Here is a 27,577-nt window from a genome sequence, read left to right as displayed (position 1 = left end):
GGAAATGTCACCAAGCTCAACGACATAACTTATGTTTGTGGAGAATACCAAGGGAATAAACAAAAAAATTGCTAAATAATATATTAAAAATATTAAAAAAAAAAAAAAATGTTTTACAACAGATCTAAGAACGAACATAGGCACGGCCCGGAGAAATAGGTTAGTTTAGGGCAACAGTTTGGAGACGGGAACTCAAGAGGCACAAATTATTCATCCAGAGACTGCCTTGTGATGAGCATGTGAAACCTCCTGCCCAACAGATATAGAACAGTGGACATGGCTCCATACAAATAACTACAGCTCTGTCGTGTCTACTACATTCCGTCTGTCTATACTCACAACTACAGCACTGTGATACTGAGTCACAGCGTACTCACGTTGAGACAGCTTCAATATGGTCAATACACACATTTTCTTGGGTAAATTCACCATTAAAAAACCCTTTTAGAAGGGAATCTCACACAGCCCACTGCTAGGTGAGAGATGTCTTACCATGGCGTAGTAGTTACTGTTGACCATGATGGGCCCACGACCTCGGAGGTAGATGTACTCTTCCCACCAATCACTGACCTGAGAAAGAGAGAGAGAATGAAGAGAGAGAGACAAAGACACACGGAGAAAGAGTGAGAGAGCGAAAGAGAGAGAGACAAAGATATAGATGAAATATGAAATATGAAAAAAAAGGGGAAAGATATAGAAAGAAATAAAGCCCTGTGTCATGATGAATACAGTCTGCACTAGGATAAATTATATTATATATATATAGATTATTCAGTGAGTCATTACCCTACATTAAACAGCATTAGAATGTGTATAACCCATATATCAAGCGAGGAGGTACAGAGAGAGACTCACATAGTTGGAGGCCCACCAGGACTTGAGCTTGAGGTACCACTGTAGTCTTGGGCCCAGGTTCTTCTCAAATTCCCCTGCCAGCCCCTCCATCCTCACATACTGCTCGTCATCCATCAATGGACGAGCTGACTCCAAGTACTGGAGGACACACACAGACAAAGGAAGGAGATAAGGTCAGGGTGCAATGTTTAACTTCAACCACATCATTATATCATGTTTTCTGTTGTTTTGTGAGGGTGGTATGGTTGCCAGTTGAACAGTTACTCCCTGTGGCAACACGGTCTCAGGAAAGGGACGTGAAGGGAAAGAGGATAATCAGTTGTACAACTGAGTGCATTCAACCAGGATGAGAAGGGAACGATGGCTGGATGCAAAGCCTCTTTTCCTCTCTTCTTTCCATAATCGCCTTTTTCTGTGTAACCTAACCCTAGTGTCAAGTATCATTCCCAAAACGGGCCATAATCATTGCTTTTGCTTGTAAAGCCATACGAATATTTTTGTATTCTGTTCATTAGTCCACTGTTAATACAATCCCAATATCAAATTTTCATCATATGCAAAACACATCAACCCAGCTTTTGCTCTACACTGAAAGCGGCCTCTCTTGAAAACTTGACTGCTGACATGCAAAAAAAAAAAAAAAGGAATTGTATTAACAGTGGACTAATGAAGAAAATACCAAATTATCATTTTTGAGTGAACTATCCTTTCAAAGGAGAGTGGCACTTTATTGACATACCGACTGTGGTGCAAAGAGAGCAGTCTTATTGAGTCCTCTGAGTTGTCCGCCTATGGTTACAGATAACTTGATGGAAATTCCTTACACTTATGTGAATCTGTGATGAACAATTTCCCCCCCAAAAAAATATCTGACTATCAATTTAGCTTCAGAGGAACAGCAACTCCTCTGAATGCGATGCGGTGGTGTCCTCAGAGAGGCCAGTAAACCTAAGCAACTGATATGACATCGCAGGATATGATATCAGGAGGATATGAAGTCGTCGTCGGATGAACCCACCCTCCTGCAGGTGTCCTTGACCGGGGGGACGGGCAGCCGTGGCAGCGAACTCTGGAAGCTGTACAGCATTGGCTTCCTGCCAGAGAACAACTTGACAAATAACTGAGAAGGACAGCGGAGCAGAAGAGGGGAGGGGTGAAAGGAGTGGAGGGGTAAAAGAGTAAAATTAGCCTTTCTGATTAACCTCACAACATGGATACCATATGTAAGGCAAAGTTCATGAGAACAATCTACAAGAAAATAGCGGTTTTAAAGGCATCATTTGTGATCTTTACAGCAATTTTTTATCAATAAATAATGATTAAAGGCTATATAGTAATGAATTCAAAGGCTATATACTAATTAATTTAAAGGCTATACTAATGAATTTGAGACTGGTTACCTTCCTCCAGCCTCAACACTTTTTGTTTTATAGCAAATCAAGTGTTTTTTTTTTTAAATTATGGATCGACTCTTTACTACTGCTCTAACAGAAAACTTTACAATGCATCTCTAGGCATGTGTGGTTTGATGTTAGACTGTTGAGACTAACACCAATGCACGTTAGAACACATTTAGCTACAGGAGAAGGAAACAAAGGTTAAAAGGCATGACTAATACGCAGCGGTGTGTTTGGACAGCATAGAAAGTACATGATTCATACTCAGAAGTGTGTGAAGACACGCTAGCAATTAAAGGGGCACTTCACGACTTTTTAAGCTCATATTCATACAGTACATGTCAAAAGGTTGGGCACACCTACTCATTCAAGGGTTTTTCTTTATTTTTACTYTTTTCTACATTGTAGAATAATAGTGAAGACATCAAAACTATGAAATAACACATATAGAATCATGTAGTTACCCAAAATATATTTTAGATTTTTGATTCTTCAAAGTAGCCACCCTTTGCCTTGATGACAGCTTTGCACACTCTTGGCATTCTCTCAACCAGCTTCACCTGGAATGATTTTCCAACAGTCTTTTTGGCTGCTTTTCTTTCACTCTGCGGACCAACTCATCCCAAACCATCTCAATTGGGTTGAGGTCGGGTGATTGTGGAGGCCAGGTTATCTGATGCAGCACTCCATCACTCTCCTTGGTCAAATAGCCCTTACACAGCCTGGAGGTGTGTTTTGGGTCATTGTCCTGTTGGAAAAAACAAATGATAGTCCTACTAAGCGCAAACCAGATGGGATGCCTGCAGAATGCTGTGGTAGCCATGCTGGTTAAGTGTGCCTTGAATTCAAAATAAATCACAGACAATGTCACCAGCAAAGCACCCCCACACCATCACACCTCCTCCTCTTCCATGCTTCACGCTGGGTACTACACATGCGGAGATCATCTGTTCACCTACTCTGCATCTCACAAAGACACAGCGGTTGGAACCAAAAATCTCAAATTTGGACTCATCAGACCAAGGGACTGATTTCCACCATTCTAATGTCCATTGCTCGTGTTTCTTGGCCCAAGCAAGTCTCTTCTTCTTACTGTTGTCCTTTAGTAGTGGCACAAATGCATTAAGAAAGAAAGAAATTCCACAAATGAACTTTTAACACCTGTTCATTGAAATGCATTCCAGATGACTCATGAAGCTGGTTGAGAGAATGCCAAGAGTGTGCAAAGCTGTCATCAAGGCAAAGGGTGGCTACTTTGAAGAATCTAAAATCTAAAATCAATGTTGATTTGTTTAACACTTTTTTGGTTACTACATGATTCCATATGTGTTATTTCATTGTGTTGATGTCTTCACTATTATTCCATAATGTAGAAAATAGTAACAAATAAAGAAAAACACTTGAATGAGTAGGTGTGCCAAAAAGTGTTGTATGTAGAAACTTATGGTGCTAGAGATAATTAGTATGAGGTCAAAAAGTGGCAAAGCGGCCTCCCGAGTGGCGCAGCGGTCTACTGCACTTCATCGCCGTACTTGAGGCGTCACTACAGTCCCGGGTTTGATCCCAGGCTGTGTCACAAACGGCTGTAGCCGGGAGCCCCATTGGGCGGCGCACAATTGGCCCAGCATCGTCCAGGTTAGGGGAGGATTTGGCCGGGGGGCCTTTACTTGGCTCATCGCGCTCTAGCGACTCCTTGTGGCAGGTTGGCCGCCTGCAAGCTGACCTCGGTCGTGAGTTGAACAGTGTTTCCTCTGACACATTGGTACAGCTGGCTTCCGGGTTAAGCGGGCTGGCGTTAAGAAGCACGGTATGGCGGACACGTGACTCGATCTTCGCCTCTCCCGAGCCAGTTGGGGAGTTGCAGCGATGAGACAAGATCGAAAAAAGGGGGTAGTTGGGTTCTTGATGAGATCTATTCTAACAGCAAACCTTCCTAGTTCTCGAGAATGAAAACAACTAAGACTTGGAAGGAATGTCAAAGTTGTAACAAAGGTTTACTGCACAGAGAATCAAAGCTGAGGCCTAGATGGATTAAAATGGAACATAGTGAAGGTATTTATTAGGTATCTAAGGTACCTACATGTGACTCAAACGTAACTAGACTTTTTTTGTGATGAAACGCCTCAACAAGTAACAATTATGTGCCTAGCATAGTTCTGAACATTTCAGACAAACAACAGTTCCAGAGGGCCCATGTGTGCATTGATGACATAGTAACTGTAACTCACTATCCAGAGTCTCGTGCCCCAGGAGACAGATCCGTGGCGGTTGTACATCCAGCCGTGCCACGACAGCAGGCACTTGAGGGCATTCCTCATGATGAAGATGATGGTGACCCACAGGCCTGTGCTCACCAGCACCCCACCCACCACCCGCTGGCTGTCCTCCGACATGTACGGACTGCACAGGTAGAGAGAGAGAGACATCATTACAGTGTTGTCCTGTTAATCACTATTGTTCATTGAGTATTATATGTTTCTTATTATGTATATTTCCGTCAACAATGATTACATTTTCTATAAGCTTTTGCAATATATGTGGTAACATTTTCCATACAAATAAAGCCTTTGAATTGAATTATATTGAATTGATACAGGGTCAGAAGCTGCCTGACATGGATACTGGTGTTCAGTTGGCATGAAACTGAAGGAAATGGTCAGAAACATAGTGAAACAGGGAGGCACTCCAATAAGAGTTGTCCAATAAGAAATATTCATTTTTGTTACGTGAATTCTAATGAACACAACCCTATATACCCACTAGAGAGAGAAAGAGAAATAGAGAGAGAGAAATAGAGTGAGAGAAATGGAGAGAAATAGAGAAAGAGAAAAATAGAGAGAGACAGAAGGTAAAATATCAAAGCACTAATGCATGTGATAAATCGTCCTCTGCAGGTGACAAGGACACAGGGATTAAAGAGGAGGGTTCATGGAACCTGGACGTGGAACCCTTAACATCCATTGGTTGGAGGGCATCGCTAAGTGAATATTATAATTGATGGTCAAAAATAAACATGCACCTGCAGACATGACAACATCAGGCAATATTTAGGCTATGAAACCGCTTAAAATTAACATGTTTCAAATCTGGCCAGAGTGAAAACCTAATTTCAATAATATGATTGACGAAGATGATGATTTTATCTGCAGTGGAATAAATTAGGCTCGAGTTCTTGCTTCCCTACAACAGCTAGGTGTTTTATGGGGAAACTGTTGATAAGGGTTAACTGTAACTTTATGGGGTAACTGTTGTTGATAAGGAGTTGGAAGGAGATTTTGGCACACAGAATATCTAGATTACCTGCTAAATCCTTTAAAGTTTTACAATAGGCGGTGGGTTATACACAATACAATGAAATTCCCTGCAATCAATCAAAATACCAATCACCGCCAAACCAGAAAACATAATATTTCCAAGGAATCTATCACAATGGGCGCACCATGGGCCCATGTACAGCGTGAATTGTTTTAATATGCATTATAACAAGACAATTTGTAAATGGAATTTTGTCTCAACAAAAGCTTGCGCTATGCACACCTTATCTCAATACTGCCCTGTAGGCCTATCTTTAAGGAGGCTAAGCATCTTATAGATCATTTATTATAATATCGATCAGAACAAGAACAGCAAGACACATACATGCAAGTGTTGAAAAAAAACAATACACAATGTAATGTTGTCAAAATAGATGACAGATGAGTATCACGATACTTATATCACGATAAGGAAACAAAAAATGAAGCGGATTGAAGTAAAACAGTCCTAATGTTGAAAACTAACAGTCTTATGCTGTCACCCAAATCCATTTGTTTACTTTCTAAGCTATAGCGCAAAATATTTGGTATAAAACAGGTTTTCAAAAGGACCATAGAGTTAAATCTGCTTCTTGTTTTCTTTTTTTGTCATGGAAAATCGAGTATTGTGATACTGTACTGTGACAACACGAGCACAATGTTATGCAAACACAAATATCAGGGCCTGAAGGAACACATGTTCAGTGTGTGACTATGGATGTCAGATCTATAGGTGAACCATATCGGGGGTTTTACAATATTTTTGGACCACTGGACTCAACTGTGACACGAGGGTGATGTCACAAAGACGGGAACCGGGTGAGTACATGCACTCTTCCTTGTGAAAATGGTGAGACAGGTGAATATCTCTCTGACGCAGTGGTCCCCAACACTACTCCTAGAGAGCTTTTATGGCTAGCTCAGCACTGACTAACACACATGTTTCCTGACGATTCATTAATTTGTTAAATTGTGTGTGTGTGCGTTAGAATATATTCAGTATGTGGACCATGTGGGACTCAAACACACAAATCTAGTGTTCTAAGCACCATGTTTCAACCAACTGAGCCATCAGAGGCATAATGCTGGATTAAAATGTAAAAACCTGCACTCTAAATAGCTCTTCAGAACCAGGGTTGGGCGGAAAAGACTTCCAACCCATTCCAAAGCTTTCCAGAGAACCAATCCAGAATTAATGGGCCTGTTAATCCATGGCAGTTTAGGTACCCCGCTCCTCCGCTCTCTCCACTGGCTTCCAGTTGAAGCTCGCATCCGCTACAAGACCATGGTGCTTGCCTACGGAGCTGTGAGGGGAACGGCACCTCCGTACCTTCAGGCTCTGATCAGGCCCTACACCCAAACAAGGGCACTGCGTTCATCCACCTCTGGCCTGCTCGCCTCCCTACCTCTGAGGAAGTACAGTTCCCGCTCAGCCCAGTCAAAACTGTTCGCTGCTCTGGCACCCCAATGGTGGAACAAACTCCCTCACGACGCCAGGTCAATCACCACCTTCCGGAGACACCTGAAACCCCACCTCTTTAAGGAATACCTAGGATAGGATAAAGTAATCCTTCTAACCCCCCCCCCCTTAAAATAGTTAGATGCACTATTGTAAAGTGGTTGTTCCACTGGATATCATAAGGTGAATGCACCAATTTGTAAGTCGCTCTGGATAAGAGCGTCTGCTAAATGACTTAAATGTAAATGTAGGTAATGGCATGAAGAGCCGGTGGAGGGAGGCCTGAGTGACCTCCCTCTCTGGTTTAACTCTACTGCTTTGTAACACAGTTACGGTCACGTGTCAAACTCATTCCATGGAAGGCCGAGTGTCTGCGTGTATTTTCGCTCCTCCCTTGTACTTGATTGGTGAATTAAAACCCCTAATTAGTAAGGAACTCCGTTCACCTGGTTGCAGTTATAACTAATGTTTCTTGAACAGTGCATAAAAATAGTGCATAAAAATGAATAAACACATGTATTAATGCATACATAATGCATAATAACACATAGGTGATTCATAGAGTTCATAGTCCAAGCGGGCAAAAATGGTTGAAATTACATCATAATAACGTAATTTGAACTAGTTTCTGGTTGTAACATAATTTCACCCAGTTTTGACAGCTGGGGTGGTTGAGAAAGTGTGATGCAGAGACATCTGTCCTTGAAAACAGACACAGTGAGCTGGATGATGGACAGGGTTATTATTAGATGGTAGTGCCCTACCACTACAATTACCTGATGGGTATGTGGGTGCCCAGTTTGGTGATGAGTCCCAGGGAGGGGTCTAGTTGGGCATATTTAGTGCCCGACATGTAACTCACCACCACCACCAAAAACCCAGACGGGCTGCCTGGGTACACGCCTGTCATGACCCCGTTCTATGGAGGGAAGGAATATATGCAGGATTAAAAAGGGCAGTAGAGTTGGGGAGAACAAAGAGCATTTAATTGGCATAATATCACATTTACATTGGGGCCGAAGGGAACTACTGTATAAGCATATCCTGGTTAAAAGAAGCCCGGTCCCAGATCTGTTTGTGCTATACAGTGGGGCAAAAAAGTATTTAGTCAGCCACCAATTGTGCAAGTTCTCCCACTTAAAAAGATGAGAGAGGCCTGTAATTTTCATCATAGGTACACTTCAACTATGACAGACAAAATGAGAAAAAAAATTCCAGAAATCACATTGTAGGATTTTTTATGAATTTATTTGCATCCCCACAACATGATGCTGCCACCCCCGTGCTTCACTGTTGGGATGTTGTTCTTCGGCTTGCTAGCCTCCCCCTTTTTCCTCAAAACATAACGATGGTCATTATGGCCAAKCAGTTCTATTTTTGTTTCATCAGACCAGAGGACATTTCCCCCAAAAGTATGATCTTTGTCCCCATGTGCAGTTGCAAACTGTAGTCTGGCTTTTTTATGGTGGTTTTGGAGCAGTGCCTTCTTCCTTGCTGAGCTGCCTTTCAGGTTATGTCGATATAGGACACGTTTTACTGTGGATATAGATACTTTGTACCTGTTTCCTCCAGCATCTTCACAAGGTCCTTTGCTGTTGTTCTGGGATTGATTTGCACTTTTTGCACCAAAATACATTCATCTCTAGGAGACAGAACGCGTCTCCTTCCTGAGCAGTGTGATGGCTGCACGGCTGAATTTCTCCCATTACAGTCAGTGACACTCACAATCAATCATCAATCAGTGAGTGGGTGAGTGATTGATTAATTAGGCCCAGGACTCCAGGGTGTGACCATTTAGTCGCATTTTGCATCCCTTTGACAGCGATGTACGAGTTACATTTCTAATTGGTGGCATCAGTGAAGGCTGCAAATTCTAGCTAATCACTTGACTCAAAACTTTACATTTTTTGAGCGGGTAAAAGCGTTGTTTGAGCAAACAGTGAAGTGCAATATCCTGATTCTTGCAATGGAAGTGTCTGCCCTGTCTCTTTGCCTGTTTCACTGGCAAGCGAGCCACTCTCACTTCCTCTCGCAGTTAGCCTAGCGAATACGAGCGTTGGGCCAGCAACTGAAAGGACGCTGGTTCGAATTCCCGAGCCAGCAAGGTTGAAAAATCTGCTGTTCTGCCCTTGAACAAGGCAGTTAACCCCCAACAACTTCTCCCTTGGCAGTGATGACGTGGACGTAGATTAAGGCAGCCCTCCCGACCTCTCAGATTCAGAGGGGCTGGGTTAAATGCGGAAGATAKATTTTGGTTGAATACATTCAGTTGTGCAACTGACTAGGTATCCCCTTTCCCCAATATTGAATGCAATGTGGCCTCCTAGAATGCGGACTTATTCTGTAAAAGTTTTTTTTTTTTTCAGGAACAGGTAAGCAGAGGGTTGCAAAGGGAGGGTATATTACTGGAAACTTCMGAATTTTACCAGTAAACTACCAGAATTTTGGTAACTTTCAAGTATTTTATGTAATTTATCAGAAGACGTCTAGTGGCCCTTTTGGGTACTTCAGATTATCAGAGGTGTCTGTAATTATTGCGTGCCCTCTGTGTGGCCTCATCACATGTAAAATATATAAAATAATCCAAAATGATTTTAAAATAAAAAATCTAATGACAAAGCTGTAAAAAAAAAAATCTAATTAGAAACCATCGACTTAGAGAATACCATTGGCGTTTAATACTTAATGAGGGTTTCTGCATGAAATATCCTTTATATTATTTATTTTTTACACACTTTAATTTATTTTACTATTTCTTTGTTTTGGCGCCAAACTAGTGGCAGTTGTGAAAAAAGTCAATAGTTGGAAGAGTGGCAGAGTTAATTTCAAATAATGCCATTGTTAATTAGATGTTTTTTTCAGTAATTAGTGTATTTTCTCTTAAACCATATGGTCTATCCACTAGAAACTCATGGTCAATATGGACACAGATATCACATTTTTATACTATATATGAATATATATATATATWTWTTTTTWAAGTTATTCGAGTATCAATTACCAAAAGTACCATAGATTACATTTTCTTCTCATCTCTCAATATTGAGTGTTATAGCACCATTTTTTACCGAAGTGGTAGCATATGGCATTGATATACTGTATACGGAATGCGGGAAGCGTGCATCTGCCATTCGTGGTGATTGCATAGGCCTATATAGACATCATTGGGTAGTGTGCTGCCAAGTTTTTTTAGGACCTTAAATTMACTGTTAAATGAATCAATTACATTGCTAACCAGCAGAATATTATATTTAGCGATCTAGGTAATGSGTTTTAAGTTTCCACTTCCTCAGATGGTGAATTAGCCTATGTGATATTAATACACAAAATATATCAATCTCTACTGAACAAAATATCTCAAAAAATTTATGGGCCCTATTTTGAGAGTAAAATATACCAACAAAATACTAATTGTCAACCCACAATTCATGACAATCACTGGTTTAGGTTGCACATCAAAATATATTGTGTCATGCATTCCTGCATGGACATATTTGATGAAACAATTTTTTATATTTTTTATTGAATTACACAAACTCAGTAGCACTGTAATGACTTCATAAGATTATTACAAATGTTCTCTTATCACATGACGCCGTGACAACATTTTTGAGAAAATGTTAGTTGCATTCCCCACCTGGGGAAAAAGTTAGTCTTGAGCCCTGATTCGCCCGAATTGACTAATTAGTTAATTGCGCACTCTCACCTTGAAGCGTATGAACCTCTTCTTCCAGGAGTGCTTGCCTGAGAGGTATATCTGGCGCAGTGCCTCGTGGCACAGCTGCATGTCAATGCCATCAGGCCCGACAGTGAACTGAAAGGCCACGGCCTGGTGAGCTTCTGCCATGGTGGCTGCTGCTGTACAGGGTCACTGAGGAGAGAGGGAGGAGGGGACATGACACATCGATAGGATTCGTTCTTTTCCCCCTTTATTTAACCTGAAAGTACCATTGAGGTTAGAAGACCTCTTATTTATTTTAATTTTATTTCACCTTTATTTAACCAGGTAGGCTAGTTGAGAACAAGTTCTCATTTGCAACTGCGACCTGGCCAAGATAAAGCAAAGCAGTTCGACACATACAACACAGAGTTACACATGGAATGAACAAACATACAAWCAATAATACAGAAAAATCTATAAACAGCATGTGCAAATGAGGTAGGATAAGAGAGGTAAGGCAATAAATAGGCCATGGTGGCGAAGTAATTACAATATAGCAATTAAACACTGGAATGGTAGGGTGTGCAGAAGATGAATGTGCAAGTAGAGATACTGGGGTGCAAAGGACCTTTATGTATATATATTATATTATCTATGTAAATGGGGATGAGGTAGATTGGATGGGCTATTTACAGATGAGCTATGTACAGGTGCCGTGATCTGTGAGCTGCTCTGACAGCTGGTGCTTAAAGCTAGTGAGGGAGGTAAGAGTCTCCAGCTTCAGAGATTCGTTCCAGTCATTGGCAGTTCGTTCCAGTCATTGGCAGCAGAGAACTGGAAGGAGAGGCGGCCAAAGGAAGAATTGGCTTTGGGGGTGGCCAGTGAGATATACCTGCTGGAGCGCGTGCTACGGGTGGGTGCTGCTATGGTGACCAGTGAGCTGAGATAAGGCGGGGCTTTACCTAGCAGAGACTTGTAGATGACCTGGAGCCAGTGGGTTTTACAAGGGGGACCTTTGTTACTGAGGTCAGGACATGGTCAGGGAAAGATCGTCTCAAGGTCAGTCTCATCTCTGTACTTGTAGCTAGCTTAGCGTAAAGACAAGTGCAGTTTAATTTCAAAATGATTTAAAAAATACTGTAAAATGTTATTTAAAAGTAAAAGGTACCTAGACAAAGACTTCATAACACATTCATAACCCATATGCATTTCATAAACGCGTATGCCATCTCCAGCTAATGATAATCGGTCCTACAGCGCTCTGCAACGAGGGGTGGGAAATAACAGAAAATACAAATCTACAGGGTCCTGTTCATTATGGCATGCAACAGAAAACTATTTCAAAGTTTTGCAATGGAAAACGAAAAGGAGTGTTTTGTATTGGACAAGTACAGATAGTCCCAGTTTTCTTCCGCTTGGAGCCTAAATGAACACGACTCAGCTCTTCTCTCAGGAAAACACAGAGCTTGACGAGTCTGGACTATACAACTTATTAGGCTATATAACCCAGTCCCAGACCATTCTAAGTGCATCAGCACTGCCGAAACATTCACACTTTGCTTCTTTCCCTATTTCCTAGAAATTAAATGGGGACATTCTTCAACAGTCAGCCAAATTCCAATATGTAAACAAATAGGACCTATTCCAGGGTAATAAGCCTCCCACCGAATAGAGGTAGGCTATGCTTATTGGATTAAACATTGACGGGCTGTTTCCATTAAGTGGTGACTAGCCTACTATTCCAGAACCCTGTTTGTTTGTCCCTTGATTAAACTATAATTAAATGGAGTAGGACATAATGTAAGGAGCTCACTCTGTGCCAAGTATGGCAGGACTCCTGAGTCTTCGTCAAAAATGGCACCTTATTRCCTATAAAGTGCACTACTTTTGACCAGGGCTCATATAGCACCATATTTCCTATATAATGTAGTACAGAGATCAGCTAGATTCAGCTGCGGGCCAATTTTTCTTGAGCGGATGGTCAGTAGGCTGAAACATAATTACAAATAATGTGTAGACTGCAAATTGACCACAAGAAGCTCAAACTGACATAATATGTCGAAAACAATCATTTCAAACCTTGCTTACATTTGTATACCATCACATATACAGTGCACTCCGTAATTATTGGGACAGTAAGTCTTTTTTTGATGCTTTTGGCTCTGTTCTCCAGCACTTTGGATGCGCAATGAAACTATGACGTCAAAGTGCAGACTGTCAGCTTTAAAATGTGAGGGTATACCAAGTGAAGCGTTAAGACATTAGAGCACTTTGTGTACATAGTCCCCCTCAAACAAATGCTAACCTCCCCTGTTAATGCAACGATGAAAGCTTAGAATGTCATGGGGGGTATGATATTTCTGCGTCTAACCTTCTCATTCATCATTATTCGCGATTAATTCAGGACTGTCCATAATCATGGTAGCATCCACACTATAGAAGTGTTTAGCAAGATGTCCTATTCTTATTTACAATAAAAGTGACTCCAAAATGACACAATACATGATTTACCATTCATTTCAATAGAGTCACAAGCTTTATGTAATCATTGTGCGCTAGGGATATGGAACCTTTGGTCCCCTAAAATGGGGGGACTATGTACAAAAAGTGCTGTAATGTCTAAACGGTCCACCCGATATGGATAAAAAATACGCTAAAATMTAAACTGAAAGTCTGCACTTCAACCTCGTAGTCATTCTATCCTTGCAAATCCAAAAGTGCTGGAGTACAGAGCCAAAACAACAACAAATGCATCCTTGTCCCAATAATTACAGAGAGAACTCTCTATGATGCGTGGGAACACTTTGGAACACATTTCCAAAACGTAAATCACTCTGAGTTGATTTGCCCATGGGTGGAATCTCAGTCTCAGTCAGTTGGGGAACCCTGATGTACTACTTTTGATCAGACCCCTGTAGGCCATGGTCAAAGAAGTGCACACTAGGGAATAGGGTGACATTTGAGACACAGCCTCACTCTTTTTAATCCCCAACAAGAGGTGGAATCTCAGTCTAGAGGACTACAGTGCCTTTGGAAAGTAATCAGACCCCTTGACTTTTTCCACATTTTGTTACATTACAGCCTTATTCTAAAAATGGACTAAATACATTCAAATTCCTTACCAATCTACACACAATACCCCATAATGACAACGCGATCAGGTTTAGAAAATGTTGCACATTTATTAGAAATAGAAAAAAGAAATACCTTATTTACATAAGTATTCAGACCCTTTGCTATGAGACTTGAAATATAGCTCAGGTTCATCCTGTTTCCATTGATCATCCTTGAGATGTTTCTACAACTTGAATGGAGTCCACTTGTAGTAAATTCAATTGATGGGACATGATTCAGAAAGGRACACACCTGTCTATAGAAGGTCCCACATTTGACAGTGCATGTCAGAGCAAACACCAAGCCATGAGGTTGAAGGAATTGTCCATAGAGGTCCGAGACAGGATTGTGTCGAGGCACAGAGCTGGGGAAGGGTACCAAAACATTTCTGCAGCATTGAAGGTCCCAAGTGGCGCAATGGTCTAAGGCACTGCACTACAGATACCCTGGTTTGAAACCAGGCTGTATCACAACTGACCGTGATTGGGAGTCCCATAGGGCGGTAAATAAGAATTGTTCTGAACTGACTTGCCTAGTTAAATAAAAAATAACACAGTGGCCTCCATCATTCTTAAATGGAGGAGGTTTGGAACCACGAAGACTCTTCCTATAGCTGGCCYCCTGGCCAAACTGAGCAATCGGGGGAGAAGGGCCTTGGTCAGGGCTCTGAAAGAGCTCTAGACTTCCTCTGTGGAGATGGGGAGAACCTTCCAAAAGGACAACCATCTCTGCAGCACTCCACCAATCAGGCCTTTATGGTAGAGTGGCCAGACAGAAGCCATTCCTCAGTAAAAGGCACATGACAGCCCCCTTGGAGTTTGTCAAAAGGCACTTAAAGACTCTCAGACCATGAGAAACAAGATTCTATGGTCTAATAAAACCAAGATTGAACTCTTTGGCCTAAATGCCAAGTGTCATGTCTGGGTGAAACCTGGCACCATCCCTACGGTGAAGCATGGTGGTAGCAGCATCATGATGTGGGGGTGTTTTTCAGCAGCAGGGACTGGGAGACTAGTCAGGATGGAGGGAAAGATGAACAGAACAAAGTACAGAGAGATCCTTGATGAAAACCTGCTCCAGAGCGCTCAAGACCTCAGACTGGGGCGAAGGTTCACCTTCCATCAGGACAATGACCCTAACCACACAGCCAAGACAACGCAGGAGTGGCTTCGGGACAAGTCTCTGAACATCCTTGAGTGGCCCAGCCAGAGCCCGGACTTGAACCCGAGCTAACATCTCTGGAGAGACCTGAAAATAGCTGTGCAGCAACGTTCCCCATCCACCCTGACAGAGCTTGAGAGGATCTGCAGAGAGGAATGGGAGAAACTCGAAAAATACCGGTGTGCCAAGCTTGTAGCGTCATACTCAAGAAGACTCGAGGCTGTAATCGCTGCCAAAGGTGCTTCAACAAAGTACTGAGTAAAGGATCTGAATACTTATGTAGATGGTACAGTTATCATTTTTTTATAAATTTGCAAAAATAAAAAAATAAAAAGTTTATTTGATATTATAGGGTATTGTGTGTAGATTGATGAGAAAAAAAGCTATTTAATCAATTTAGAAAAAGGCTGTAACTTAATTTTTTGGGGGGGAAAAGTCAATGTGTCTGAATACTTTCCAAATGCACTGTATGTGAAGGCACATCTCATTTCACTAGATAGAACTCCATCTCATTTTATAGAGTAGGTCTACGCCTTAACCCGAAGCAGTTTAAACCTACTACTAGCCTACTCAGTAGTACAATTAGAAGGAGAAGCAGGCCTAATAAAACTAGGTATGCCAGTTCATTTGTAGTCTGGTTGGTAAATGATTGAGTAGTTTTACAATGTAAAGTTTTACCATCACATTTCCTTACAGGTTCACTCAAGGCCCAAGGCATTTAATTATTACCTGTGAATCGCATAGATCATTACCCAGGTAAGGCCTAAGGTTCTACAGAGGTATTATGCATTATATATCAGTTAACATGGCCGTGAAACTTTTATCCAAAAATGTATTGGTGGAGTATGTTTTACAATATTATCTACAACGACAGATCTCTGGGTTTGTCGTATATACAGTGGCAAGAAAAAGTATGTGAACCCTTTGGAATTACCCGGATTTCTGCATAAATTGGTCATAAAATTAGATCAGATCTTCATCTAAGTCACAACAGACAAACACAGTCTGCTTGAACTAATAACACACAAATTATTGTATTTTTCTTGTCTATATTGAAAACATAATTTAAACATTCACAGTGAGGGTTGAAAAAAGTATGCGAACCCTGTGGCTAATGACTTCTCCAAAAGCTAATTGGAGTCAGCTAACCTGGAGTCCAATCAATGAGACGAGATTGGAGATGTTGTTTAAAGCTGCCCTACCCTATAAAAAAAAAAAACGTACAAAATGAGAGTTTGCTATTCACAAGAAGCATTGTCTGATGTGAATCATGCCTTGAACAAAAGAGATCTCAGAAGACACACGATTAAGAATAGGTGACATTAGAGGTCGACCGATTATGATTTTTTCAACGTCGATACCGATACCGATTATTGGACGACCAAAAAAAGCCGATACCGATTAATCGGACGATTTTTTAAATTTTATTTGTAATAATGACAATTACAACAATACTAAATGAACACTTATTTTAACTTAATATAATACATCAATACAATCAATTTAGCCTCAAATAAATAATGAAACGTGTTTAATTTGGTTTAAATAATGCAAAAACAAAGTGTTGGAGAAGAAAGTAAAAGTGCAATATGTGCCATGTAAGAAAGCTAACGTTTAAGTTCCTTGCTCAGAACATGAGAACATATGAAAGCTGGTGATTCCTTTTAACATGAGTCTTCAATATTCCCAGGTAAGAAGTTTTAGGTTGTAGTTATAGGAATTATAGGACTATTTCTCTCTGTACCATTTGTATTTCATATACCTTTGACTATTGGATGTTCTTATAGGCACTTTAGTATTGCCAGTGTAACAGTATAGCTTCCGTCCCTCTCCTCACTCCTACCTGGGCTCGAACCAGGAACACGTCGACAACAGCCACCCTCGAGCAGCGTTACCCATGCAGAGCAAGGGGAACAACTACTCCAAGTCTCAGAGCGAGTGACGTTTGAAACGCTATTAGCGCTCACCCCGCTAACTAGCTAGCCATTTCACATCGGTTACACCAGCCTAATCTCGGGAGTTGATAGGCTTGAAGTCATAAACAGGGCAATGCTTGAAGCACAGCGACGAGCTGCTGGCAAAACGCACGAAAGTGCTGTTTGAATGAATGCTTACGAGCCTGCTGGTGCCTAGCATCGCTCGTGTCAGACTGCTCTATCAAATCATAGACTTAATTATAACATAATAACACACATAACACACAGAAATACGAGCCTTAGGTCATTAATATGGTCGAATCCGGAAACTATCATCTCGAAACAAAACGTTTATTCTTTCAGTGAAATACGGAACCGTTCCATATTTATCTGACGGGTGGCATCCATAAATCTAAATATTCCTGTTACATTGCACAACCTTCAATATTATGTCATAATCTACGTAAAATTCTGGCAAATTAGTTCGCAACGAGCCAGGCGGCCCAAACTGTTGCACATACCCTGACTCTGCGTGCAATGAGCGCAAGAGAAGTGACACAATTTCACCTGGTTAATATTGCCTGCTAACCTGGATTTCTTTTAGCTAAATATGCAGGTTTAAAAATATATACTTCTGTGTATTGATTTTAAGAAAGGCATTAATGTTTATGGTTAGGGACCGTCGTGCAACGATTGTGCTTTTTTCGCAAATGAGCTTTTGTTAAATCATCCCCCGTTTGGCGAAGTTGGTTGTGTTTGTTAGGAAGAAGTAGTCTTCACACAGTTTGCAATGAGCTAGGCGGCCCAAACTGCTGCATATACCCTGACTCTGTTGCAAGAGAAGTGACACTATTTTTCCTAGTTAAAATAAATTAATGTTGGCAAGCAATATTAACTAAATATGCAGGTTTKAAAATATATACCTGTGTATTGATTTTAAGAAAGGCATTGATGTTTATGGTTAGGTACACGTTGGAGCAACGACAGTCCTTTTTCGCGAATGCCACCGCATCGATTATATGCAACGCAGGACACGCTAGATAAACTAGTAATATCATCAACCATGTGTAGGTAACTAGTGATTATAATTGATTGATTGTTTTTTATAAGATAAGTTTAATCCACAATGGACTAGTTCACTGAGATGGGCACATACATACAGTTTGGGGTCACTTAGAAATGACCTTGTTTTTGAAGAAAATCTAATTGATCAGCAATACAGTATAGACATTGTTAATGTTGTAAATGACTATTGTAGCTGGAAACGGCAGATTTTTTATGGAATATCTACATAGGCGTACAGAGGCCCATTATCAGCAACTATCACTCCTGTGTTCCAATGGCACATTGTGTTAGCTAATCCAAGTTTATCATTTTAAAAGGCTAATTGATTATTATAAAACCCTTTTGCAATTATACGTTAGCACAGCTGAAAACTGTGATGGGACAAGAGCGTAACTACCAATAGGATATCAAGAAATTGGGGAGAAGAGGGGTAAAAATGTAAATAGGTCATGTAAAAACCCTAACCGGTCCATGCATCAATACCGGTATATCGTAAAATATGGTATACCACCCAGCACTACTGCAATTCTAGTCATTTTTTTAAAGCTACACTGAACAAAAATATAAAAGCAAGATCAAATGTTGGTCCCATGTTTCATGAGATGAAATAAAAGATCCCAGCCCGGTGGAGGAGTGAATTAACGAATTCTGGGCGTACTCCGCCCATGGAAGAAATCAGGCCCACTCTCCCTGCCGGTCCTGGCAGTGACTCTTCAGAAACCTCCCCAGCTCCTGGTTCATCCCCTCCACCTGCCCATTAGACTGAGGCCTATACCCGGAAGTGAGGCTGACAGTGACCCCGAGCTTCTCCACCAAGGCTCTCCATACCCGTAATGTAAATTGGGGGCCACGTTCGGAGACAATGTCCTCCGGCAGTCCATAATGTCAGAAGACCTGCTGAAATAGTGCCTCAGCAACATGGAGAGCAGAAGGGAGAACAGAGAGAGGAATGAAACAGGATTTGGAAAATCCATCTATCCACAACGACCAAAATGGTGGTGAAACCGTCAGAGGCAAGATTAGTGACAAAGTCAATGCATAGATGAGCCCAGGGATACTGAGGCATGGGAAGGGGAAGAAGTGGCCATGCTGGAGCGTGCAGGGGGAGATTGGTTTGAGCATAAACGGAACAGGAGTTGACGTAGCGAATAATGTCCTGCGCCAAGGTAGGCCACCATTACTTCTCAGAGATAGATTGAGTAGTACGAGAAATACGAGAAATACCTGGATGTCCAGCGACTACAGCTGTATGTGCCCAGGTCAGCAGCCGATCCCTTATCCCCGTGGGAATGTAGATGCGCTCAGGAGGACAGTTAGTGGGTGCAGGCTCCCTCTCCAGAGCCTGGCGAATGTCAACATCTACGTCCCAGACCACAGGGGCTACAACTTGAGAGGTAGGGATTATGGGTGCACTCTGGACAGGATCCTCTCCCGCATCGTAGAGATGGGACATCGGCTTTGGTGTTGTTTGAGCCTGGGCGATAGGTCAGCGTGAAGTCAAATCTTGTAAATAATAGGCCCCACCTTGCTTGGCGCAGATTCAGCCTCCTCGCTGTCTGCATGTACAGGTTCCGATGGTCGGTGAGGATGACGAATGAGTCCTTGGTGCCCTCCAGCCAGTGTCTCCACTCCTCTAATGGCACTTCACCGCCAGGAGCTCTCAATCGCCGACGTCGTAATTCCTCTCTGTAGGGGACAGTTTCTTAAAGTAATATGCACGGATACAATTTTTGTGGATTACCTTGTCGTTGAGACAAAACTGCCTCCACGCCCACCTCTGAAGCATCCACCTCCACCACAAAGGATATTGTGGGATCTGGGTGTGAAACGGTGAAACGTTCCTTAAGGATACCGAAGGCCTCGTCAGATGCTGGACTCCACACCAGCCTACGGGGACCACCCTTGAGGAGAGCGGTGAGAGGAGCGGCGATGGAGCTGAAGTTCCTGATGAAACGGCGGTAGAAGTTGGCAAACCCCAAAAACCGTTGTAACCCCTTTATGGTGGTTGGGACTGGCCATGACCTGACCGCATCTACCTTCTTGATGTCCATCTTCACTCCTTGCAGGCTGATTTGGTAGCCTAGGAAGGAGACAGCCTCCTGATGAAACTGGCACTTCTCAGCCTTGACAAACAGCTTGTTAGCCAGGAGGCATTCCAGGACTACTCGGACGTGAGTGATGTGATCCTCCAAGGTAGTCATGTAGACCAGGATGTCGTCCATATACACAACCACCTGGCGTCCGAGCATGTCCCAGAACAACTCGTTGACGAATGCCTGGAWCACTGACGGAGCATTGGCTAAGCCAAATGGCATCACCAAGTACTCGTAGTGGCCAGACATCGTGCTAAAAGCGGTCTTCCATTCATCCCCCTCCCGGATGCAGATGAGATTGTATGCACTCCGCATGTCTAATTTGGTAAAGAACCGGGCCCCGCAGAGCTGTTCGATAGCTGCCGGCAGAGGGTAACAGATCTTGGTGGTGATCTCATTGAGTCCTCTAATCAATACATGGGCYTAAACAATACACAGGCATAACCCTCCATCCTTCTTGGCCACGAAGCAGAAGCCTGCAGACGCAGGAGAAGTGGACATGCAGATGAAACCTTGTTGGTGCGCCTCATGGATGTACTCCTCTATGGCTTTTGTTTCAGCCACCGACAGAGGGTAGATGCGTCTTCACTGGGGCAGGTCGATGGCACAGTCCCAGGGGCCATGAGGAGGGAGAGAGGTGGCGCAGGTTTTAGGAAATACCTCCCGCAGGTCCTGGTATACCTCCAGGATGTTGGGCTGAAGGGCAACCACAGGACTCCGACGTGGAACCACAGGCAACGGGAAAGCAGGTCCTGCTTTCCCACGGTGCCCAGCCCGTGATTTTCATCCTTAACCATGAGATGGTGGGGTTATGGCGTTGAAGCTAAGGGAGGCCGGAAATGATCTTGTGAGCTGGTGCACTGGTGATGAAGGGAATGTTCTCCTGATGGATGGACTCCACGGTGAGGGTGAGGGTGAGTGGTCTGGTGATGTGTATGATGGTCCCGGAACCTAATGACCGATTGTCGAGGGCTTGAACCGGGAAAGGAGAGGAGAGCCAGTATGAGGTGATGTTAAGAGAGGAGGCAAGGGTCTGGTCAATAAAGTTCCCTGCGGAACCGGAATCCACTAATGCTGTAGAAACAGTACATGAGGGACAGTCAACTAGTGTGATCGACACCAAAAAGGGTTTGGCAGAAAGTGATGAAAAGGGGATACTCACGCCTGCCCCTGGATGTGGAAGATCACGTGACATTCCCTATGCGCTTGTCGATTCCGAGTTGGGGTGTACCGGACACTGCTGGAGCTAGTGCCCTCCTTGACCACAATAGAGACAGAGCCCCAGCTGTCTCCATCTGCATCACTCCTCCGCGGGGAAGCGTGTGACCCCTWCCTCCATGGGTTCAGGCTCTGATCCAAAGTGTTCACAGAGGGAAGCTCCCGAAGTAGGTTATCCAGACGGATTGCCATCGCGATGAGTGTGTCCAAGGAGAGGTTGCCGTCTCAACAGACCAGTTCCGTCTGGACCTCCTCACGCAGACCTCTTTTGAAGAGCGTACAAAGCGCCGGCTCATTCCATCTGTTGGATACTGCTACTGTCCGGAAGGTGAGTGCGTACTCAGCAGTCTGGTCCTCCTGCCGTAATTGGAGTAGGCGCTCATCCCRCTCTCTGCCCTCCGATGGATGATCGAAGATACCTCTGAACAGAGCCATGAACCCCTGATACGAATCCAGCTCCTCCTCTGCCAGACGCCCGTAGCCCATTCCAACGCCCGCCCAGTCAGCAGAGAAATAACCGTATCAACCTTGGACATCTCGGTGGTGGGGGCTCCCACCTGGTGCACAAAATAGAGGGAGTAGGTAGCCACAGCATTTAGACAGGGTGCCGTCATATTTATCCGGGAGGGACAAACGGGCATCGCTGACCTGGGCGGGTTGCTGAATGGGCTGGCTCGCTGGGTCGACTATCCTTCACTATCCTTTTAAAGAGCATAACGTCTTCTTTAATATGACACCACATTCATGTCAATAGGTATAACACAAATTTTGTCTTCCATTGTGCAAAGACATTCACTATAAAAAAGTATTAACACTCAACACAACAAAAAATCCTAGAGTATTTAAATTGTCGTACATTTGACTAAATGACTCACTCAAAATGTACCAAGTATAGTATATTATACTTATAAATATTATTTACACATAAATATTTTTAAAAAATTATAGAAAATGTGACCAGAGGTCAATATTCAGAAAGTATGTCAAAACTCACACAAAGTAGGTTATTTGATTGACAACGATTCTCACTTCTGTAACAATGTAAAAATGCAAACAACTATTCAGAGACTATTTCAAAATGTAGATAACCTCTCTAAATAGGATTTAGTATAGACCAGGCCTGACACAAAATGTAGATAACCTCTCTAAATAAGATTTAGTACAGACCAGGCCTGACACAAAATGTAGAAATAGTAGCTTATTTTGACAAAACTCCTGATACTTCAGTGAAGTATCAGATAGAGACAGATAAAGAGAAAGCATACAAAACAACAACAACTGTTCAGAGACTATTTTTTTTAAATACACAATTTCCCTATAAGATTTAGTAAATGCAACAAGTATTAGATCGAGAAAGATTCAGAGAAAAAATCCAATGAAAAAATAGTGGGACTTGGGGCAGACACACTCCATGGATATGTAGGCTCCCCTCTCGATTGTGCTCTCCCTCTTCCTCTCTCCCTCCACTTCTCCCTTCTCTTCCTCCTCACTCCACATCTCTATCCCTCCTATCATCTCTAACTCCTCTTCCCCCCTGCCTTCTGCTGCTGAGCTCTGACTCTCCACATCACCTCCCTCACTTTCACTGACCTAGAGGGACAGACTAACAGAGAGAGAGCGAGAGCGAGAGCGAGAACGAGAGCGAGAGCGAGAGCGAGAGAGAGGAGCAGGGCAACAAATAGTATACAATTGGTCAGGAACATCATCTCTCTCTCCCGCTCAGTCTCTGTCTTCATTACTCTCTTTATCTCAACCACACACATACTGTCTGCCTAATAATCACCTCTTAGGAGTTTCCATAATAAATTGTGTGACACAGTTGCAGGCCTCCCATCACACACACACACACACACACACACACACACACACACACACACACACACACACACACACACACACACACACACACACACACACACACACACACACACACACACACACACACACGCACACGCACACGCACACGCACACACACACACACACGCGCACGAAGAGTATCATTATACTACTATACAGCACTTTCAATCAAGCAAAATTATTTTATGAAGCCCTTGGCCAGATGATTGTTTCTAAGTTCACGGCGGATGGAGGCCAAAAATCTCACATTTGGACTCATCAGACCAAAGGACAGATTTCCACTGGTCTAATGTCCATTGCTCGTGTTTCTTGGCACAAGCAAGTCTCTTCTTGTTATTGGTGTCCTTTAGTAGTGGTTTCTTTGCAGCAATTCGACCATGAAGGCCTGCTTCTCACAGTCTCCTCTGAACAGTTGATGTTGCAATGTGTCTGTAACTTGAACTCTGTGAAGCATTTATTTGGGCTGCAATTTCTGAGGCTGGTAACTCTAGTGAACTTATCCTCTACAGCAGAGGTAACTCTGTGTCTTACTTTCCTGTGGCGGTCCTCATGAGAGCCAGTTTCATCATAGGGCTTGATGGTTTTTGCGACTGCACTTGAAGAAGTATTCAAAGTTTTTGAAATTTTCCGGATTGACTAACCTTCATACCTTAAAGTAATAATGGACTGTCGTGTCTCTTCTGTATACCACCCCTTCCTTGTCACAACACAACTGATTGGCTCAAACACGTTAAGAAGGAAATAAATTCCACAAATGATCTTTTAACAAGGCACGCCTGTTAATTGAAATGCATTCCAGGTGACTATCTCATGAAGCTGGTTGAGAAAATGCCAAGAGTGTGCAAAGCTGTCAATCAAGGCAAAGGTTGGCTACATTGAATTTTATTGAATATATTTTGATTTGTTTAACACTTTTTTTGGTTACTACATGATTCCATATGTGTTATTTCAGTTTAGATGTCTTCACTATTATTCTACAATGTAGCAAATAATACAAATAAATTAAAACCCTGGAATGAGTAGGTGTGTCCAAATGTTGACTGGTACTGTGTTCATTTTTTATTTTTCATTATTATTATTTTTCATTCAAGCTTTATTTAACTAGGCAAGTCGGTTAAGAACAAATTCTTATTTACAATGACGGCCTACCGGGGAACAGTGGGTTAACTGCCTTGTTCATGGGCAGAACGACAGATTTTTACCTTGTCAGCTCAGTTCATCTCCCAGGACAAAGTAGCTAGCAAAAGCAAGCTATCTTAATGGCCATTAATGTTAAATGTGTGTTTCGGTATGCCCCCAAATTAGTATAGTTGGTTCACGTGTCATGATCGCCTCTGGTGTGGATGGACAAAATCATCATGCGCGCATTGGCGGTGTAGTCAGCTTATGAAGGACACATTTTTGGGTACCTATGGCAGCCAGCAACGACGCAGTTGTGTTTCCATTCAGCTGTGTTTCACCAGCCACTTTCCCTTCCCCCAGATGGGTTCCCGTGATCACATGACTGTGCTACTGGAAACTGGGGGAAAGGTCGTCGAGCTGTAGCGCTCAAATTCTCGGCAAACGAGCAACGAATAACTCGCAACATTATAGCCATCATACTCTGTGATAATAGGCTACATTGTTTATTATTATACTTGGGTGAACGCGTAATAAGCCACGATAATAAAGTAAATAGTATTATGTGACTGAATAACTGCATAAAAACGTGACCCATTAAAATGTCATCGCAATCTTGTTTGTTTAAACTAAAACGAAAGAAAAAATATGTTCTCATCATGAGCTATAGGTTTCTTCTTTTACTCATTCACGCACATAATACACATGTGTATCTTAAAATACCTTACATGGGAAATATTATTGGATATGTTTCTCTGGGGTTGAATTACAGGCCACTTGGTGTAAAATGGGGTCAGCATTTCCCTATGACTGGAATAGGCTATAATTCAGTGTTTCAGAGTCAACCTAAATTCACTTTAGTCAATATAAGAAGGTATGAAGCTAGATAATCTAATGCAGTGCCTAATGATTGATCAATGATGCCTGAATGGGTTATGGCTTAATTGCCTCGCATAAGGCCCTCAAAGGACACACACCTGTACTGTACTCTCTCTGACCTTCCTCTGCTCTATTTGGAGGTTACATGTGTACCGAGGACAGGTGTCCCCTTTGACATTGTAGCGACGTTTAGACAATAGCCTTGCAGCTAAAAATGTAAACAAACTTGGGGAATAATAAAGTATTTGCCAATGAGACTGATAGAGAATGAATGACCTCTTATTTGGACTCCTGCCCAATAGCAGTATTATGATCCCAACAACAGTTCAGSGACTCATTGATACTTGCTGGTTTTGTTGTGAAACAAGATTGTGTCCTCTTGCTGTCAAAATACCATGACATGAATGGTAGGCCTACTGTATTTACATCCAAATAGTGTCTTTTCAACACAGATTCCTTACATTGGAGAGAGGGTCAAACAAATATATATTTATTTGTTTAACCTTTCTAGGGAGTCATGAGGAGACCATGGTCTCTTTCGCAGATGAGCCCTGCGTGAACACATCCACAAACAACATTGTTTTATTCAAGTGTCATATATGGTAGTTATGACACAGGAGTAAGTGCAAACGAAGGTCAAAATACTAGATCTAAGTATTTGACTTAAACTTGGTTTATAAACACTTCAGTTTCATAAACACTTATGGCTCATTGCGAATTTAGGTCTATAGGCGATTGTCTTCTTTACAAACACATCATAGTAGTAAAATATTTCTGTATGACCATTTCACTACGCTGAAGACTGAACACAAAATGTAACGTCAGAGATTCCCCTGTACCGGGGTCGTCACTAGTTACCACAGCCACAGTCATAATTATGGCTAAACCCCGCCTATTTCTGCAATTTCTCTTAACCACACTGCTAAAGTTATGCCTAACCCTAACCTTACATTAAGAACAAAAAGCATTTTTATTTGTGTTTTTTAACGATATAGCCAATTTTTACTTTATTGTTTGACTGCAGCCACACTTCGAAAACTGCTTATAATCGAACAAAACACAACAGACTCAAACAAAGTATGATTTTACTCACCAGCCCTTTCTCCAAACGTGTATATTCGCAACGCAAAATGTAAAAGAGGACTTTCTTTGAACGTGTCCAAGGTTGTGCGGCTTGGTTAGACCTCCCTCAGCGTTGACAGTTGCAAGGCGCCGTATGAATGGAGAGTGAGGACTTGCAGAGACCGCCCAGTTTGAWACGTCACATTAGCTCTTCTTTTTCCTCCTCTTGGGAGAGGCCAAACGGACACAATTGATGGGAAGTTCGGCTCTTTTTACTGACTCGGATCTTTTCGACTCGTTCAGTCAATAGGAACGAATGTTTCGACTCATTTCGTTCATTTGAGTCAGTAATGTCGAGAGCACGCCGTACCCCTTATCAGCGAACGATTAACTGAAAACTCGAAAGAGTCATGATTCTACAAGCCATTCGTTCACGTCGTTCACCATGAAGTGCTTATTGGAGCTGTCATTTGTGACTGAGACATAAGTGTGCTTTAAACAATGTACATTTGTTGATTGCTAGGCATCAAAGCTGTCATCAAGGGCTCCCGAGTCGCGCAGCGGTCCAAGGCACTGCATCTCAGTGCTAGAGGCGTCACTACAGACACGCTGTTTTGAATTCAGGCTGCATCACAACCGGTCTTGATTGGGAGTCCCATAGGGTGGCGCACAATTGGCCCAGCGTTGTCTGGCTTTGGCCGGTGTAGGCCGTCATTGTAAATAAGAATTTGTTCTTAACTGACTTGGCTAGTTAAATAAAGGTTAAATAAAAAATGAAAAACATTTAAAAGGCAAGTGATTGCTACTTTGAAGAATCTCAAATATAAAATATACTTCTTTGGTTACTACATGATTCCATATATGTTAGTTCATAGTTTTGATGTCTTCACTATTATTCTACAATGTAGAAAATAGTAAAAAATAAAGAAAAACCCTGGAATGAGTAGGTGTGTCCAAACTTTTGACTGGTACTGTTTATAAAATGATTCACATCTTTTTTTTAAACTATATTTTTCTTTATTATTTTTGCTTAACCCTACCACCCCTCCCCTAATTGGAGTAAACTAATGGACAACAACACTTAGGCTTCTACTTCCAGCTTATACATACTATATACATTTGACGGACACCGTATATTTTATAATAGTTATCTTTGTTTCTTTCCTCCTTCAGCTACCTTCATCCCCTCCCATCTATCTTTGAAGACCATCCAGTTTTGATTTCTATTTGCCATATATTTTTAACTGTGCTGTTTCACAACAGTTCCGAACCTTTCTATTCTCATAGCTTCTACAGATTGTCAATTAAAGATAAACATTGTTGTTAAGAGTATTACAATATTATTGATTGATTGACTATGACTATTCAAATCACCCTGCAGTGCTATTTTCAGAATTACCTCCAGGTGAATGTTGCAATTGTTTAGAT

At 42.1% G+C, this 27,577-nt stretch overlaps 1 protein-coding gene across 2 annotated transcripts in view; it reads right to left on the bottom strand.

Annotated features, from left to right (window-relative positions):
• Positions 1-26,287, bottom strand: part of cpt1ab (carnitine palmitoyltransferase 1Ab (liver)) — a 55,586-nt gene extending 29,299 nt beyond the window's left edge. For both annotated transcript variants that reach the window (XM_070442907.1, XM_023984710.2), the window contains exons 1-7: positions 26,181-26,287; positions 10,711-10,875; positions 7,781-7,923; positions 4,481-4,652; positions 1,874-1,975; positions 856-993; positions 493-570 (exon numbers count right to left, since the gene is read on the bottom strand). In XM_070442907.1, the coding sequence (XP_070299008.1) occupies positions 493-570; positions 856-993; positions 1,874-1,975; positions 4,481-4,652; positions 7,781-7,923; positions 10,711-10,851 (774 nt within the window). In that variant the 5' untranslated portion in view covers positions 10,852-10,875; positions 26,181-26,287. The remainder of the gene's footprint in view (positions 1-492; positions 571-855; positions 994-1,873; positions 1,976-4,480; positions 4,653-7,780; positions 7,924-10,710; positions 10,876-26,180) is intronic.
• Positions 26,288-27,577: the final 1,290 nt, after the last annotated feature.

The sequence above is a fragment of the Salvelinus sp. IW2-2015 genome, linkage group LG4q.1:29 (genome assembly GCF_002910315.2).
Source record: "Salvelinus sp. IW2-2015 linkage group LG4q.1:29, ASM291031v2, whole genome shotgun sequence".
In the NCBI taxonomy this organism is placed as follows: domain Eukaryota; kingdom Metazoa; phylum Chordata; class Actinopteri; order Salmoniformes; family Salmonidae; genus Salvelinus; species Salvelinus sp. IW2-2015.
Note: the sequence above shows the minus strand (reverse complement) of the source record. Positions and strands in the feature narration are given on the sequence as shown.